Source organism: Pongo pygmaeus, chromosome 1 (assembly GCF_028885625.2).
Source record: "Pongo pygmaeus isolate AG05252 chromosome 1, NHGRI_mPonPyg2-v2.0_pri, whole genome shotgun sequence".
Lineage (NCBI taxonomy): Eukaryota > Metazoa > Chordata > Mammalia > Primates > Hominidae > Pongo > Pongo pygmaeus.
In genome coordinates, this window is record NC_072373.2 from 43,700,609 (window position 1) to 43,717,022 (window position 16,414).

Consider the following 16,414-nt stretch of genomic DNA (forward strand, 5'->3'; position numbering starts at 1 on the left):
TAGCAATTCCCTTTCTGGGTATATATCCAGAAAGGAAAGCAGGTACTCAAACATACTTGTACTCCCACTTGCCCAGCAACATCATTCACAATAGCCATAAGGTGGAAGCAACCCAAGTGTCCATTGATGGATGACTGGATAAACAAAATGTGGTATATACATACAATGGAATATTATTTGGCCTTTAAGAGAGGAAATTTTGACACTTGCTACAACATGGATAAACCTGGATGCCATTATGCTAAGTGAAATAAGCCAATCACAAAAGGACAAATACTGTATGATTACACTAACATGAGATTCCTAGAGCAGTCAGGTTCATACAGACAGAAAGTAAAATGGTGGTTGCCAGCGGCTGTGGGGAAGGGGGAAAGTGGGGAGTTAGTGTTTAATGGGTACAGAGTTTCAGTTTGGGAAAATGAGAAAGTTCTGGTGTTGAATCATGGTGATGGTTGCATAACAATGTGAATGTACTTAACGCCACTTAACTGTACACTTAGAGACAGTTAAAGTGGTACATTTATGTTATGTATTTTTTTTTACCACAATTTAAAAAAATTGCAGGGGACGGGTGCGGTGGCTCACTCCTGTACTGCCAGCACTTTGGGAGACCAAGGCAGGCAGATCACTTGAGGTCAAGAGTTCAAGACCAGCCTGGCCAACATGGTGAAACCCCATCTCCACAAAAAAATACAAAAATTAGCTGGGCATGGTGGCGCACGCCTGTAATCCCAGCTACTTGGGAGGCTGAGGCAGGAGAATCGCTTGAACCCGGGTGGTGGAAGTTTCAGTGCGCAGAGATCGTGCCACTGCAACCCAGCCTGGGGAGCATAGTGAGTGAGACTCCGTCTCGAAAAAATAAAAATTAAAAATAAAAATAAAGGGGACAGAGGGTGGAATGACATGGAAGAGACAAAAGATATTAACTTGTTTAATGCTTCACTGGTGGACTGTGCTATTCTCTTCTTTTTGGGAAGCCAGATTTTACAAAGGGAGACTTTCAGGAGGCAGACGTGGTGTGTTTTTTGTTGTTGTTGCTTGGAAAGTGTATCTTCAATTGGTTGTTAACTGACTGCTCATTGGAGACTTCTGCCAGATGCGCCCAGATCCTTAGTCCGTTTGAATCATCACGTCTTCCAGGCCCCACTCTACTCTCTGATAGACTCCACCTTAACCGTGGGGTCCTGTTAGTCAAGATGCTCTGAGAGCGCACAGCCGCCAAACAAAAATGATCGCTTTGACTGTGGCAGGGATTGACGTCTATTTTCGATGGCAGACTCAGCCTTAGCCATTCACATAGGAATCCTGGGCTCTGCCTTTGAGAGTGTTAGACATCCAACAAATGCTCACGGATTTAAGTGAAATGATGTGCATTACTTTCAGTTACATGACTTCGAAGAGTCTTTGTTTTGTTTTTCAAACTGCAAGGGTAAATCAATAGAATTCAGAGGGTCTAGAGCCAGCTCCACCCATCTCTACCCAGGGATGGAATCATCTTTTAAAACTTGGATTTAACACTTACGTAGCACTTACTGTGAGCCAGAGACTATCCTAAAGGTTTTTGATAGAGATATCAACTCATTTAATTCTAATAAGCCTATGCAGTTAGGTACCCTTGTTTCCCATTTTACAGATGAGAAAACTGAGGCACAGAGAAGGAAAGTTATACCACTATTAAGCAGTGGACCTGGGATTCCATCTGAAATACCTTGTGGCCCCTGAGCTCATGCTTTCAGTTATTGTACACCTGACTCTTTTCTTAAAATAGTAATGTACCAGACTGGGACTTTAATGACCCTGAAGTGGATCTCAAGGTCCAGAATGGAGAATGGAAATTGGGGGTGAAGATATTCCTTGATTATGATCCTGCCTCTCTACTCCAGCAGCCTGATTAGGTCCCTGAGGGCTAATGCCGAAGCCAGGTTAAGGGGCTTGTAGGTTTAAGGTCAAATTGTTTGAACCTAAGGAATTTCCCTCCAATTCTGTAGCAGCCCCTCAGTGACGAATCTGCTGCCTATCTCACGGGTTTTGCTGTTAAAGGATTTTCAAGGTGATCAAGGCAGACGAGATGAAACACCATTAAAATAACACTGAGCAACGCTGAACCCTATATAAGTCTTTTTTTCTAGTCTTTCTAAGATACGACCCCAGACGAATCTGCAACTCTGGAGTGGAAACCAGGGGGCGGGCTAAACAGCGACCATTTTTGTTTTGCGGCCGTGCGCTCTCAGAGCATCTTGACTAACAGGACCCCACGGTGAAGGTGGAGCCTATCAGAGAGCAGGGCGGGGCCTGGAAGACGTGATGATTCAAACGGACTAATGATCTGGGCGCATCTGGCAGAAGTCTCCAATGAGCAGGCGTGTTGGGGAGGAGCGCACAAACCCTAGTGGGTTTGGTTGCACGGCGGCTTTGGCGCATTTTCGGCTGGTTTGATTCATCCATTTTGAAGAGACGGGGGAGCGGGGGGCTCGTCTGTTCCAGGAGCCCTGAACCAAAGAGCAGCGGAGTTTGAGAAGCCAGCAGCTCGGGGTTCGGCAGCAGCGGTCCCATCGGCTGAAGTTCGGGGGGGGTGGGGCGCCGAGCGCGCGGGGTGGGGGGGGTCCTGGTCTTTGGCTTCTCGACTCGGTCCTGTTTCGACAGCGAACATGTCGCGGCCTGTCAGGTCAGTGCGGAGTCTGAGGCCTGGAGCGGGTTGGAGGGGGCTGGGGGCGAGTGGTGAAAAAAGTGGGGGACAGAAGGCTAGAGTCCGCCATCCCCGGTGCCACGCGCGGCCTCCTCCCTTTCGGGGCCCGCGCGCACCCTTGAGCGTGGGGGGCCCTGCTGGCGCGCGGGGGTGGTGGCTGCGCGCCCGTGCGCGCGCCCCTCCCCGCCTCGCGCCGCTGCAGGGCTCCGGTCTGCTCAGCTGCCTCCCCCACCCACCGCACTGGAGCGGGCGGGGTGTCCCTGAATCGCCAGCGGCCGGAGGGGGAGGGGTGTGAAGTCAGCGCCCCCAAGAGGCCCCACCTCCTCGGGGCCGTCCCCTTGGAGCCAGCGCGGGGAGGCGGGCGGACTCGAGCTCCACTCCCCACCTTCAGCGAGGGGCGGAGGCACCCGTATTGCCCCTTCCCCCAGCGACTGGCGCGGGGGTGGGGGCCCTGAGCCTTCTCTCTAGCGGACGGGGGTGTTCCTGGCAAAGGGGGAGGGGCAGCACTGCCAACCGGCCCCGCCTCTGTCTTTCGGGGTCGTTGCAGGCCCCGCCTCCGGGATCGGGCCGAGTGTGGGCGGGACCCGTCCCCCCCCCCCCCCGGGCAAAAGTGAGAGTTCGGGACTGGATCCTGGAAAATAATGGGCTGCTGCCTGTCTCCCCACCTCAGAGTGTTGCGAGAGTTAACCCCAAAGTTCGCTCTTTCTCTCCGACTAGAAATGTCCTTCCTCGGGGAAATGTCCGTACTCAGGGAGGTGCGGGTTAACAGCGCGGCCCAAATCCCGTGTGGTTCTCGTTCCACTCTCACCCGCGTACGCGCCTCGGGATATTTTTGTAACCCTCTTGTCCCCGAGTGACTTTAGTAATAAAAGGGCTAGGTTCGGGTAACCATCAGACTTCATTCTCGGAATTTCAACAAGTTTGCTATTCCCCCAGCTGTCGGTGGAATCGTCCTGTGCCATCCTCCAGGCTGTTGTATGGAATGTGCCATTTATGGAGGGGTGTGGTTTAGTCCAATCTGTTGAGGCCTTAAAAAGGAGAGCTGTTGCAAATAAATATTTTTAATGTAAGGAATTGGCTTCTTTGCATAGTGTGTTTTCTAAATAAATAGATAAAGGCTTAGTTTTTTAATGTTTTAACAGTTGTTGCTTCCCCTTCATTCCAAGTTGTGTGGGAAACGAAAGTATCTTTAATTAGAGTTATAAAGAGAGGTTTGGGACCCTGGCAAGGGTTTTGTTCTCCACCGTTCTGTCTCCAGACTAGATCATCCTCTAACTGGTGGTGGTATGGGACTGCGTACTCCTACACACGGGGTGGGAATGAGGAGAAAGAGCTGCTGTTAGCTCTGTTTCAATCAGCATCTGTGGTAACTCACGATCTCTACTCTGAAAGTTATGCTGGCCTTCTGGCAAGGAGTCTGGATAGCTCTTTCAGAGTATAGCATGCATACTTTTTTGGCATAAAACTTGACCGACGTATCCATCAACTCACGTAGAATATTTTCTTTAGGATCAGGTAAAATAATAAAATAAAGATTTATTTTACCTGGATTGGATCTTTTGTCTTCTGGAAGTGATTACTGTGTGGTCAAATTAGGTTATTTTTCCTCTACCTTTTAAACTTCAGTTCGCTAAGTTTTGATGACTTTATTTTATTGTGGTGACGTTCTTATCTCATCTGCCTGAATTTGTTTTCCCAGATTTAGGTATTGGAACATGAACAGAACATTTTTACTGGAAAACTTGGATTTTTTATGTTACCATGTGGGGATACATATATTAAGCACATTCTATCAGTTTTTTGGAGGCATTGGGACTTCTGCACAACTTTTTTATTACTCAGTGTGTTGTTTAAACTAATTTTGACCTTGTTTATTGCCCCTAATTGAAGAGTGAAGTTAATATATTGTGGGCTTTTTTTTTTTTTTTTGCCATTTTCAAATTATTAATTTCAGAGCAAGTTGGTTACCGAGTATATTTTAGTCATAAATTCTCTTTGTAATTATTTTTTAAAAGAAGTCTTTATTCATGACAAATAATAAAGCAGAAATAATTAAACTTGAGTTTGGTGGTTTGTTAAATTTTGCAATAAAAAAGTCCTGACTTAGGGAAATGCTGTTGTTTCAAAGTATAATTGAAGAGTCTGTATTCCCTTAGTGCATTTAACATCAACAAAAAAAGTGATAGACATTGACCTGATTTCAGAATCATCAGCCTTGTTTTAAAAACAAAAAAGCACAAGTTGGAAAATATTGTCACTGTGTCGTCTTTTGGGTTATTTCTGCCCTTAGGCCTGTGTATAATTTTGCAGTTTTTCTGGTTCTCATTTTACCATAAATATCCATTTTTATTTTAATATGAACCTAAACATTTTAAGAGCATTTGGAAATGTACCAATGGCACCTTAGCATCAATTTCCAAATGAAGGGTGGTATGGTGGACCTATTGGCTACTGCATGGTTTTGCATAGACCTGTGTCTAGCACGTTATGTTTAACTTTGTTCATACAAGATTGCTGTCTTTACCCTTTGCAGTGGCTGACTGTTAAATGAGAGCTCAAATATTTTAGGCCTTGGATTCAAATTAATAGCTTAAAATTAGCCTTGGAGCTAGGAAGAGGTTTAGGCAAACTCACTTTATTAAACCTAGTTTAATGGGGACCTGAATAAGTGAGGTACCTTGCATCACGAACTAGGCAGGTGCAAATGTTGAGCCGAGAACCTAGATTTCCCAGTTCCCAATTCCCAATTCTGGTCCCCACCCGCATAATCGCTGTACCTTCTGCCCGATCAATATTAATGTTATTAGTGCTGATTAAAGAACATAGTATGTAACATTTTTAACTTTTTTAAGTGCTTTCATGAGTCAACTTTGTGAGGAAGGAAGGAAAATGGCATTACTTGTAAGAGTTGAGAAAGAAAGCTCAGATTTACTGACTTGCCCAAACTAGAAACCAGATTTCTTGAAATTCAGCTTTGTTACACCCTGCAGAGATCCTCCTCCCTTATTGAAAGTGATCCAGGTTGCTCAAACCAATCTTTTTGCTTCTCCTTGTAACGTAAGTGTGCTTGATACTTTTTGTTTAACACTTGAGATTGTAAGGAACCTTACCATTGAAAATTTAGATGTGAAAACGTAAGCTCTTACAAGTTGTTATAAAATTTATTTTATTGTTAGTCATGTTTATAAGTAATGTTGAGAATTAACGGCTTTCCCAGGATTCCAGTTTGCTTTCTCTTCAACGAGAATTGTTTGGGCCATGCCTGGATTCTAAAAATATTCTCTCCCCCAAAACAATTAGTTTCAAGAAGTCCTCAGCTAAAGAGAAAAACTAGAAACTTGAAAATTCAAGGTAGTTCAAAATTTGTTACCAAATGTGCACATGAAGACACAAGTTTAATATGGTTGTAGATGAGACTGGTTCATTCTCTTATTCTCTGGTGTGTGTATGTGTGTGTGTGTGTGTGTGTGTGTGAGAGAGAGAGAGAGAAGTGAGTTTATTAACCTTGGGTCTATACTTTTTAAAATTACATGTCACTTTCCTCTAAAAAGACAGAATTCCTTCAAAGACATGCCATCAAAGATACATAATTTACAATGCCTGAATAATGGGGGAGTTATTTATTTATTTGAGATGGGATTTCCCTCTCGTTGCCCAGGCAGGAGTGCAATGGTGCAGTCTCGACTCACTGCAACCTCCACCTCCCAGGTTCAAGTGATTCTCCTGCCTCAGCCTCAGAGTAGCTGGGATTACAGGCGCCCACTACCACACCCAGCAAATTTTTGTATTTTTAGTAGAGATGGGGTTTCACCATGTTGGCCAAGCTGGTCTCGAACTCCTGACCTCAGGCGATCCACCCGCCTCAGCCTCCCAAAGTGCTGGGATTACAGGTGTGAGCTACCACGCCCGGCCAGAAAGTTACTTTTATAAGAAAAGTATTCACTTTTGCTCAACATACATGTAATTAATTACCTGAAAATTACAATGTTTAAAATTTTCATTTTAAATGTTTAAAATGTTTTCATTTTCAACAAACATTGAGAAAAAATGCAGTCAGGAACTGTGCTAGAGGTTTTCACTTTGTTTTATCCTTACTACAACCCTGTAACAAGTATTTTTCTTTATCACCATGTAACATGACAAAACAAGCTTAAAGAATATGTTACAGTTACAGCAGTTACAGAGCTATGATAGCAGAGCTAAGGTTTGAGCTCAGATCTGAGTACAAAACTAGCATTTTTTTCCATGGTAGTAATCTTTCTTGCCTGGTATTCAGTGTGAAGATGGTCAAGTTTTTTTATTTAATATCTCCTCAATGGTGAATACATTCCATATATGTTGATTTTTAGCTCTCTGTTTAAAACATCTTAGGGAAAACAGCCAAAATGTTTAAGTTGAGCATTTTTGCTCAACTCAATATTTAAAATAATTTTCAGAGATACCTTTTTTTTTGGAGACAGGGTCTCACTGTCACCCAGGCAGGAGTGCAGTGGTGTGATCACAGGCTCACTGCATCCTCAACCTTTCAGGCTCAGGTGATCCTCCCACCTCAGCCTTTCAGGTAGCTGGGACTATAGGTGTGGCCCACCACGCCTGGCTAATTTTTTGTAGACAGGGTTTCACCATGTTGCCCAGGCTGAGAGAGATAGTTAAAAGTACTAAATTAAAAAAATAAATAAGCTAGAAAGAACTTAAGTCCAGTTCCTTCAGTTTACTAGTGATGACTTTGAACCCAAGGAGTTAGTGTAGAGATAATATCGAGGCTGGATTTAGACTGCATAAATCTTAGCCATTCTCCTTTTTACTATATGTATATACAGTATTTGATTTTACAGACAGTGTATTAGAAGTCCACATTCCTAGTTTGAAACCATTGGGGCCATATGTGATTTAAACTTTTTGAAAAATGTGGAATTCCCAAAAGGTAACAGGATGCATGTACTGTATAGTAACGTACCATCACTAGTTTAGAGTAGTACTCCTGTAAACAATCACATTAATATCTCTCATGAGGGCCAGGCGCGGTGGCTCACACCTGTAATCCCAGCACTTTGGAGGCCATGGGAAGCCAAGGCGGGCAGATCACCTGAGGTCAGGAGTTCCAGACCAGCCTGACCAACATGGAGAAACCCCATCTCTACTGAAAATACGAAATTAGCCAGGCGTGGTGGCGCATGCCTGTAATCTCAGCTACTTAGGAGACTGAGGCAGGAGAATCACTTGAACCCAGGAGGCGGAGGTTGCAGTGAGCCGAGACTGCGCCATTGCACCGGAGCCTGGGCGACAAGAGCGAAACTCCATCTCAAAAAAAAAAAAAATCTCTAGTGAACTTAGGAATTTTCACACTGAGATATGAAAGGCCTCACATTTAGGTCATCATGTTTTGCCACCATGTAAGTTATGAAAATACTTAATTTTCAGAACTTTTTGGATTTCTAAATTGTGGGTTGGTGGATTGAGGACATTTAACAGCATGAGCTGAAAAAAAATCACTTCCTCACTTAGTAGAATTAACAGTTACTGAGCAACTCTTAGATGCCAGTAGAATTAGCAATTACTGAGCAACTCTTAGATGCCAAATAATTCCACCAGGTACTTTATACATATTTCAAAATCATGCACAACTCTTCAAGGCATATGTTATCCTCATTTCATATGTTAGGCCTGAGGCTAGGATAAATAAACTACACAGTTCACCTAACTATTAAGAGATGAAGCAGGAATTTGAATCCTACTGTGAACAACCCAAAGCCAGTTCGTGATCTTTTCAATGTGACATTGTCACAGGGTACACTTTGTCACGGTGTTAGCACATTTTGTCTTCTTTGGAGCGAGTTACAGTTCATAATAGAACTTTTGTGGGGAGGCCTAATTTTCTGGGGAGGAAGAGGAGAAAATGTGAAGAGATTAAGGAGAGATACACCTGACAGGAGGAAAAACCAGTGGAGTATTTAGTGTAAGCCTTTGCCGAGAAAATGTTAGGTGGCATTGTTTTAAGTTTATACGTTTCAAAATATGAGGGCGTTTCCCCTTGACTAGGTGATTCCAAAGCCACCTAAAGGACAAAAAGGGAATGAGGGGCTCATTTTACATAAAAATACGGATGCAAAAATGCTAAACAGACTATTAGCTAACTGAAACCAATGAGTACAGTAACTCATTGTCATCAGTAGGCTCTTGGAAACTTCTAACTTCAAGCAAAATGATATACAGTAAGCAGGTTTTTTAATAATGTGTTACAAGGTTGATGAGAAAGGTCTCCTGCAACATTTCGCTTAAGGCCCCACTTTCCAAGAGCCTATCAGTGACGTTAAGTGAGAACTTAACTGTATTAAAATATATGTGATCAAGTAGGGTTTGTCCCAAGAACAAAACAATCTTTCTGTGAGTCAACGTATTAAAAGACTAAAGGAAAAACCATTGTATTTGAAAAAGGTTTAACGCCTATTGTAAAACTTAATGCATTAAAATTAGAAGGAAATGATTAACTTGACTGAGGTTACAAATAGGTTAAGTGGTTGAGTTTTTAGTGTTTTAAGTCAATTAGTGATTAATTATCGGGGAGAGATAATCCTGGCACAACAGAAGAAGCCCTGGGTATCAGGAAACGGATTTCAGCCTCTTCTGGGTTTGTATAATGGAGATGTTGAACTCCATTGGAGTAATAGTATCTTGCAGTCACAAAGCATTTTACAGTTTTCAAAGCTTTTTCTCCCTGGCTTCCTCCAGCCCAAAAAACACCATTAGTTCAGAAAGAAAGCTAATTTTGAATAAAGGTTTTTGCTTTTGGGGGTTTTTTTGGCCTGTTTTTTCCCAAAAATGTAACAGTCACCATACTGTGTAACTCTGGGATACTGCGCCTACGCATTCTACGTGAACGTTGTCCCTCTAGAGTTGTATGATTTACAGTCTGCATAGCCAAATGGGTTACTTTGCAAACTTTGAACTTAAAAAGTATTGAGCATGCTGAAAAGTGTTAAATTTGCATTTTTAAAACAATTCCTAGCTGTAAAAGGAATGTGACCATATTACTCTAAATTCAGAAGTAGCTTTTTGGATTGTTGAGACTGGAGACTGCACCTAGGAGACTCGCATGTTGTGGACAATAGGAGGAAACCATTTATTTATTTATTTATTTATTTATTTATTTATTTATTTTTGAGACGGAGTCTCGCTCTGTCGTCCAGGCTGGAATGCAGTGGTGCGATCTCGGCTCACTGCAAGCTCCGCCTCCCGGGTTCACGCCATTCTCCTGCCTCAGCCTCCCGAGTAGCTGGGACTACAGGCACCCACCACCACACCCGGCTAATTTTTTAGTATTTTTAGTAGAGACGGAGTTTCACCGTGTTGGCCAGGATGGTCTCGATCTCTTGACCTTGTGATCCGCCCGCCTCGGCCTCCCAAAGTGCTGGGATTACAGGCATGAGCCACCACGTCCGGCCCCAGGAGAAAACCTTTTATTTTTTAGTACAAGACCACTTCGATCAAACTGGGCACCCCTTTATTTGGTTGGGAAAAAATTATTGCTGTCTAGATTCTAGGAAGTGAAACTAATCGTTATACAGTTATATTGCCATGTTTTAAAATAACTACTATTTAAATGGTCTTAATTATAGGTCTTTGAAACACTTTAGATGAAGAGATCACAGGCTGCTTAAGAGTGTTTCAACTAGGTATTGCAGTTTTCAGGTGCTTCTAAGGTGTTACTATTATTTGAATTGTGTATCTGTTCAGTTCTGTGCTAAGCAAGGCTATCTTGAGGGAGATTTCCTTTCCAGCTACCTTTGGTTGGAGTGTTCTAGGTCACAATAAAATGACTTAGAAAATGAACTACTCAAGAAACTAAATATTAGCTCCACTGAAAGAGTAAAAGTCCATCCTGCTATCTCTTACACTGGGATAACATACAGCTGCTTGTCTTCCAAGGACTTGCTGCAGCTCTAGAGATTCTTAACAATCCCTCTTCCTTGAGTGACTAGTGCTCTCTCACAGAGAAACTTGGTTCTGTAAAATCAGAGACTATCAGAAACTTTACTGTTTGGAATTCTGTGAGTAAAAATGAACGTCACGCTTTTGTCAGGAAGATCTAAGTCATTTTGACACAGAGAACTAGCTTTGATTTACAACTTCAGAGCTTTGGATAAGGGGTTGTTAAACACAAAATTCTGCATCTACCCTAACTTCTTTCCCAGGAAATAGGACCCTAGTTCCACTCTGCAGTCCAGACCTGATATTGATTCCTTTAACACAGTTCTGTGCTTATAGTCTATCAAGATACTGCTTCATTTATCTTAGTTCTACCCTTCTCCAAAATTCTGTAATTTTTTCTGTTACATGAGATGCTGCACACTTCTCTGATGTGCTTGTCTTTCATTGTATTCAGTCAATAAACCTAAATTTGTCAGGATACAGGTTTGTCCCTAGCGATTGAGTTATACAGTTTGGAAGATACCAACGAGATTTCCAAGACCATGGGACGCTACTCAGTAATTTCGCATCTGAGACCCCTTCAGTCTCACATTGGAGGTTTCTCTGTCCCCAGTTGCATAGGTTTTACACTAAACTTCCACTGGGAAAAATCTAACCTAGCTGACTTTATTTATCAAATACTTTATCTTATGGTGATTGAAATTTGTGTGTGACTTTGTCTTTCTTTTTTTTTTTTTTTGTTTTTGTTTTTGTTTTTTGTTTTTTGAGACAGAGTCTCGCTCTGGCGCCCAGGCTGGAGTGCAGTGGCGCGATTTCCGCTCACTGCAAGCTCCGCCTCCCGGGTTCACGCCATTCTCCTGCCTCAGCTTCCCGAATAGCTGGGACTACAGGCGCCCGCTACCACGCCCGGCTAATTTTTTGTATTTTTAGTAGAAACGGGGTTTCACCGTGTTAGCCAGGATGGTCTGGATCTCCTGACCTCAAGTGATCCGCCCGCCTCGGCCTCCCGAGGCAGGATTACAGGCGTGAGCCACCGCGCCCGGCTGTGTGTGACTTTAAAAGAAAACATTTTCCTATATGGTGAAACTGAACATGGTAAGTTGTGAAATAAAGTAACTTGAGTCTTGGGAATAAGGAGTGCCTTATAAGAGTTAATACTTATTCATGGGGCTAAACCATTAACAAGTTGGTAATATATTGGTTATGTATATACTTAGTAGGAGAGTGTGATCTAGTAAATGTGTCTGGCTCAGTCATTCAGAACACCTTTACCCACCTCTGTTTTCTGCAGAAATTAGAAACATCCGATTTGAAAAAATTAGGAGCTCTTTTCTATAATGCTATTGGGGATTTTGGTTTTATTTTTGCTTTCTCATATCTTGCGGCTTTGTTGTGAATTTTATATTTATTTTATTTATTTTTCTGAGACGGGGTCTCAATCTGTCGCTCAGGCTGGAGTGCAGTGGCCTGATCTCATTGCAACATCAGCCTCCTGGGCTCAAGCGATCCTCCCACCTCAGTCTCCCAAGTAGCTGGGACTACAGGTGCGCGCCACCATGCCTGGCTAATTTTTTTTTTTTTAGAAGAGACAGGGTATTGCCGTGTGGTTCAGGCTGGTCTTGAACTCCTGGGACTCAAGCAATCCTGCCATCTCCGCCTCCCAGAGTGCTGGGATTACAGGTGTGAGCTACCACAACTAGAGGGAATTTGATATTTTAAATTGTAAATAGGATGGGCCAGGTGTGGTGGTTTATGCCTATAATCCCAGCACTTTGGGAGGCCGAGGTGGGTGGATTGCTTGAGTCCTGGAGTTTGAGGGCAGCCTGGCCAACATGGTGAAACCCCTTCTCTACTAAACATAAAAAAAAAAAATTAGCCAGCTGTGGTGGTGCACAACTGTAATCCCACAACTGGGGAGGCTGAGGCAGGAGAATCACTGGAACCTGGAAGGTAGAGGTTGCAATGAGCCATCATCATGCCACTGTACTCCAGCCTGGACAACAGAGGGAGACACTCTCTCAAAAAAAAAAAAAAACCTAAAGTAAATAGCAGGATGATGTAAAATACAGTGAAAACAATGTATTTTAGGCAAAAGGAACTTGAAGGTCAAGATATGTGAAGCTACTGTAAGAAATTACCTGGAGTTGGCCACACAGTGGCTCACACCTATAATCCCAACACTTTGGGAGGCCGAGGAGGGCAGATCGCTTGAGTCAAGGAATTTGAGACCAGCCTGAGCAACAGGGAGACCTCATCTCCACAAAAAATAAACAAAATCAGCCAGACATGGTGTTGCACAACTGTAGTCCAGCTACTTAGGAGACTGAGGCAGAAGATTGCTTGAGCTCAGGAGTTTGAGACTTACCTGGGCAATATGCCAAAACCCCATCTTTACAAAAAAATTAGCCAGTACCTGTAGTCCCAGCTACTGGGGTAGGGGCTGAGGTGGGAAGATCGCTTAAGCCCAGGAAGTCCACACTGCTGTTAGGTGTCATTGTGCCATGACACTCCAGCCTGGGCAGCAGAGTGAGACCCTGTCTCAAAAAAAGAAAAAAAAAATTGAGTTGTGTTCAGGCATTCTGCCCTCAATATTTTTATATGTTGAGAAAATCTTGCATGTGAGATTTCTTAATCATCTTTGAGGCAGGAAGAGTGGAAAGAGGTAAATCTTCCAAATTTTAAAGGGAAGGCAGCAGTACTTGGTGTGCAGCAACTTTAATTGCATCAGTTCTTTGGAAGAGTTAGATTTGTAAAGACTTAGGAAAGGAAGGTTTGAGAAGCAGCATCAACAGTGGCATGTGTGGATTATAGGGTTGGAAGGACTTGGGTTGGAAAATGGCTTTTACCACTTAATGGCTTGCAATAAAGTTACTTGGCCTTTTGAGCATAGTTTCCTCAGTTAATTAGCTCCTCTTGTGACATTAGGGTGAGAATTAAATGAGAATTTAGGCAAAGTAACTAGAACATATCAAATATCTGAAGTAACTGCTGTTATAATTATTAGTAAAGTCACCGTGGATTCACACACACAAAAAAATGTCATATAGGTCAGGAGTCTTCATAATGTTTGCTTTTGGAGGTGTCTTAAACATTTGATTTAAATTTTATGTAGTTATTCATTTGAGACAGGTTCTCCCTCTCTCGCCCAGGCCAGAGTGCAGTGTGGTGATCTCGGCTCACACTGCAACCTCCACCTCCCAGGCTCAAGCTATTCCCCCACCTCAGCCCCTGGAGTGGCTGGGACTTCACAGGCGCGTGCCACCACACCCAGCTAATTTATTTTTATTTATTTATTTTTGTAGAGATGGAATTTCTCCATAATGCCTAGGCTGATCTCAAATTTATGGGCTAAAGCAATCTGCCCACCTCAGCCTCCCACAGTGCTGGGATTACAGGTGTGGGCCACCACACCTGGCTCAAATTTTAGTATATGTGCTGCCAAAGCAAGCACGCCTGGCTCAAATTTTAAGTATAATTTTGGGCCAGGCATAGTGGTTCCCGCCTGTAATCTCAGCATGGTGGGAGGATTGCATGAGCCCAGGAGTTGGAGACCAGCCTGGGCAACCTGTCTACAAAAAAAAACAAAATTAGCTGGGCATGGTAGTGTCCTCCTGTAGTCCTAGGTACTCTGGAGGCTACAGTGAGCCACTGCAGTCCAGCCTGGGTGACAGAGTAAAAACCTGTCTTTTAAAAATAAGTAGGCTGGGCATGGTGGCTCATGCCTGTAATCCTAGCACTTTGGGAGGCCGAGGCGGGCGGATCACTTGAGGTTAGGGGTTTGAAACCAGCCTGGCCAACATAATGGAAGCCTGTCTCTACTAAAAATACAAAAAAAGTAGCCGGGCGTGGTGGCGGGTACCTGTAATCTCAGCTACTGGGGAGGCTGAGGCAGGAGAATTGCTTGAACCCGGGAGGTGGAGGTTGCAGTGAGCCGAGATCACGCCACTGCACTCCAGCCTGGGAAACAAAGCGAGACTCTGTCTCAAAAAATAAATAAAAGATAAAAATAGATAAATATAACTTTGGAGGTAAAGTTTAGCAGTTTTCTTTAATGTGGAACTTTCAAAGCTTTTCACACTAAAATTCATTTTGAATGTTTATTGGGGTGGTAATACTGATAATATCCAATTGATAATTACCAGTAAATCTTTAGAAAACCTATTTTGACAACACAGGTTGGACAATTCTGTAATGAGATAATTTTTAAAATACGATACTATAAGACAAATGTATACTTCTAAAATACTTTTGATTAGCTGTGTTTAATTTTATGATTCCTGGGAAGATTTTATTTGAACAAAAACTGTTTACTGCTAAAAAGTTTAACTGTCACTGATTTAAATGAACTAATTTCCTTTTTTAAAAATTTATTAGAGCAAAAGAATTCTGTGAAAATACTGAGGTTTTATTTCAACAAGGATTTTGACAGCTTCACATAGGTCCTTGTAAGATGGAGAAATATAGGCAGAATGATAGTTCAGTGTGAGGGACTTTGCCTGAGCAGCCTTACCTGGAGAGGGCTGACAAATAAATAGTTACCCTGGAAGACTGTTTCCACTGTTGCCTGAAATGATTCTGTTCTTGGCATATCTTCTAATTAATGATATGGACGAGGACACTGATGGTGTGCTGATTAAATTTGCAGATGTTAAGAAGTTGGGGAAGATAAATAATATGCTGAAATGGCAGGATCAGGATACCAAATGGTCTTACGCTATGGAAAAGGAGGTTTTAGTCATTGGAATTACAATATGTAGTCCACTGAATGATGGAACAGTCCAAAAGGGAACTGAAATCTTGGATTGCATTGAAGTATAGAGTAGAATAGGAAGAGGAGGGTCATAATCCTGATTTGCTCCCCATTTCCCATCTTTTTATAACCATATTATGTTTCATCCTGGGCGCTACTTTAGTATTTACTAAATCCAAGGTGTTGTGGAGGAAAGCAGCTAGAGCATGAAGAGAGTACTTGAAATATGAAGAAGTGTTAAAAGGAACCCTAGTATTTAGCTTCAGAGAAAAAGTGGGAATAGTCATATAAATTTAAGGAATGCTCTGAAGAGGAGGGGTTAGATTTACACCATGCTAATCCCAGGAGGTGGAACTAGATAGAACCAGTGAGTGGACACTAGAGGCAGATTCATCTCCTTGTAAAGAACTATTTAATTATTGGAAATTTTTTTTTTTTTTGGGGGGGAATGAGTTTTGCTCTGTCACCCAGGCTGGAGTGCAGTGGCGTGATCTCGGCTCACTGCAACCTCCGTCCCCCGGGTTCAAGCTATTCTCCTGCCTCAGCCTCCCAAGTACCTGGGATTACAGGCGCCTACAACCACGCTGGGCTAATTTTTTATATTTCTTTTTTAGTAGAGATGGAGTTTCGTCATATTGGCCAGGCTGGTCTTGAACTCCCGACCTCAGGTGATCCACCGCCTCGGCCTCTCAAAGTGCTGGGATTACAGGGGTGAGCCACCACACCTGGCAATTACTGGAATTTTCTTAGCATAGGCTGCCTTGGAGATCATGAGAAGCTCTCAGTCATTCTCTTCTAGGGATATTTGTTAACAGGATACAAGCTAAAGGTTGAATTAGATTGTCTAGGGTCCAGTAGCTCTACTACATATAATACTCTCAGCACTACCATATCTCCCACCCCCACGACCATCAAACTTTGATAGGCTTTATGAATGCTTTAAACTTAAAAAATGATTTAAAAATTTTTGGTCTAAATGGTAACCTGAACTTTGCCATAAAGTCAGAAATAAAAATAGGGAGGCCTAGATGTGGTGGCTCATGCTTGTA

General features: G+C 42.8%; 1 protein-coding gene across 2 annotated transcripts in view; it reads left to right on the forward strand.

Annotated features, from left to right (window-relative positions):
* The first annotated feature begins 2,202 nt into the window (after positions 1-2,202).
* Positions 2,203-16,414, forward strand: part of NUCKS1 (nuclear casein kinase and cyclin dependent kinase substrate 1) — a 37,275-nt gene continuing 23,063 nt past the window's right edge. The window contains exon 1 of one of the 2 annotated variants that reach the window (XM_054468465.2): positions 2,203-2,665. In XM_054468465.2, the coding sequence (XP_054324440.1) occupies positions 2,649-2,665 (17 nt within the window). In that variant the 5' untranslated portion in view covers positions 2,203-2,648. The remainder of the gene's footprint in view (positions 2,666-16,414) is intronic. The other variant, XM_054468402.2, reaches the window with a different exon arrangement.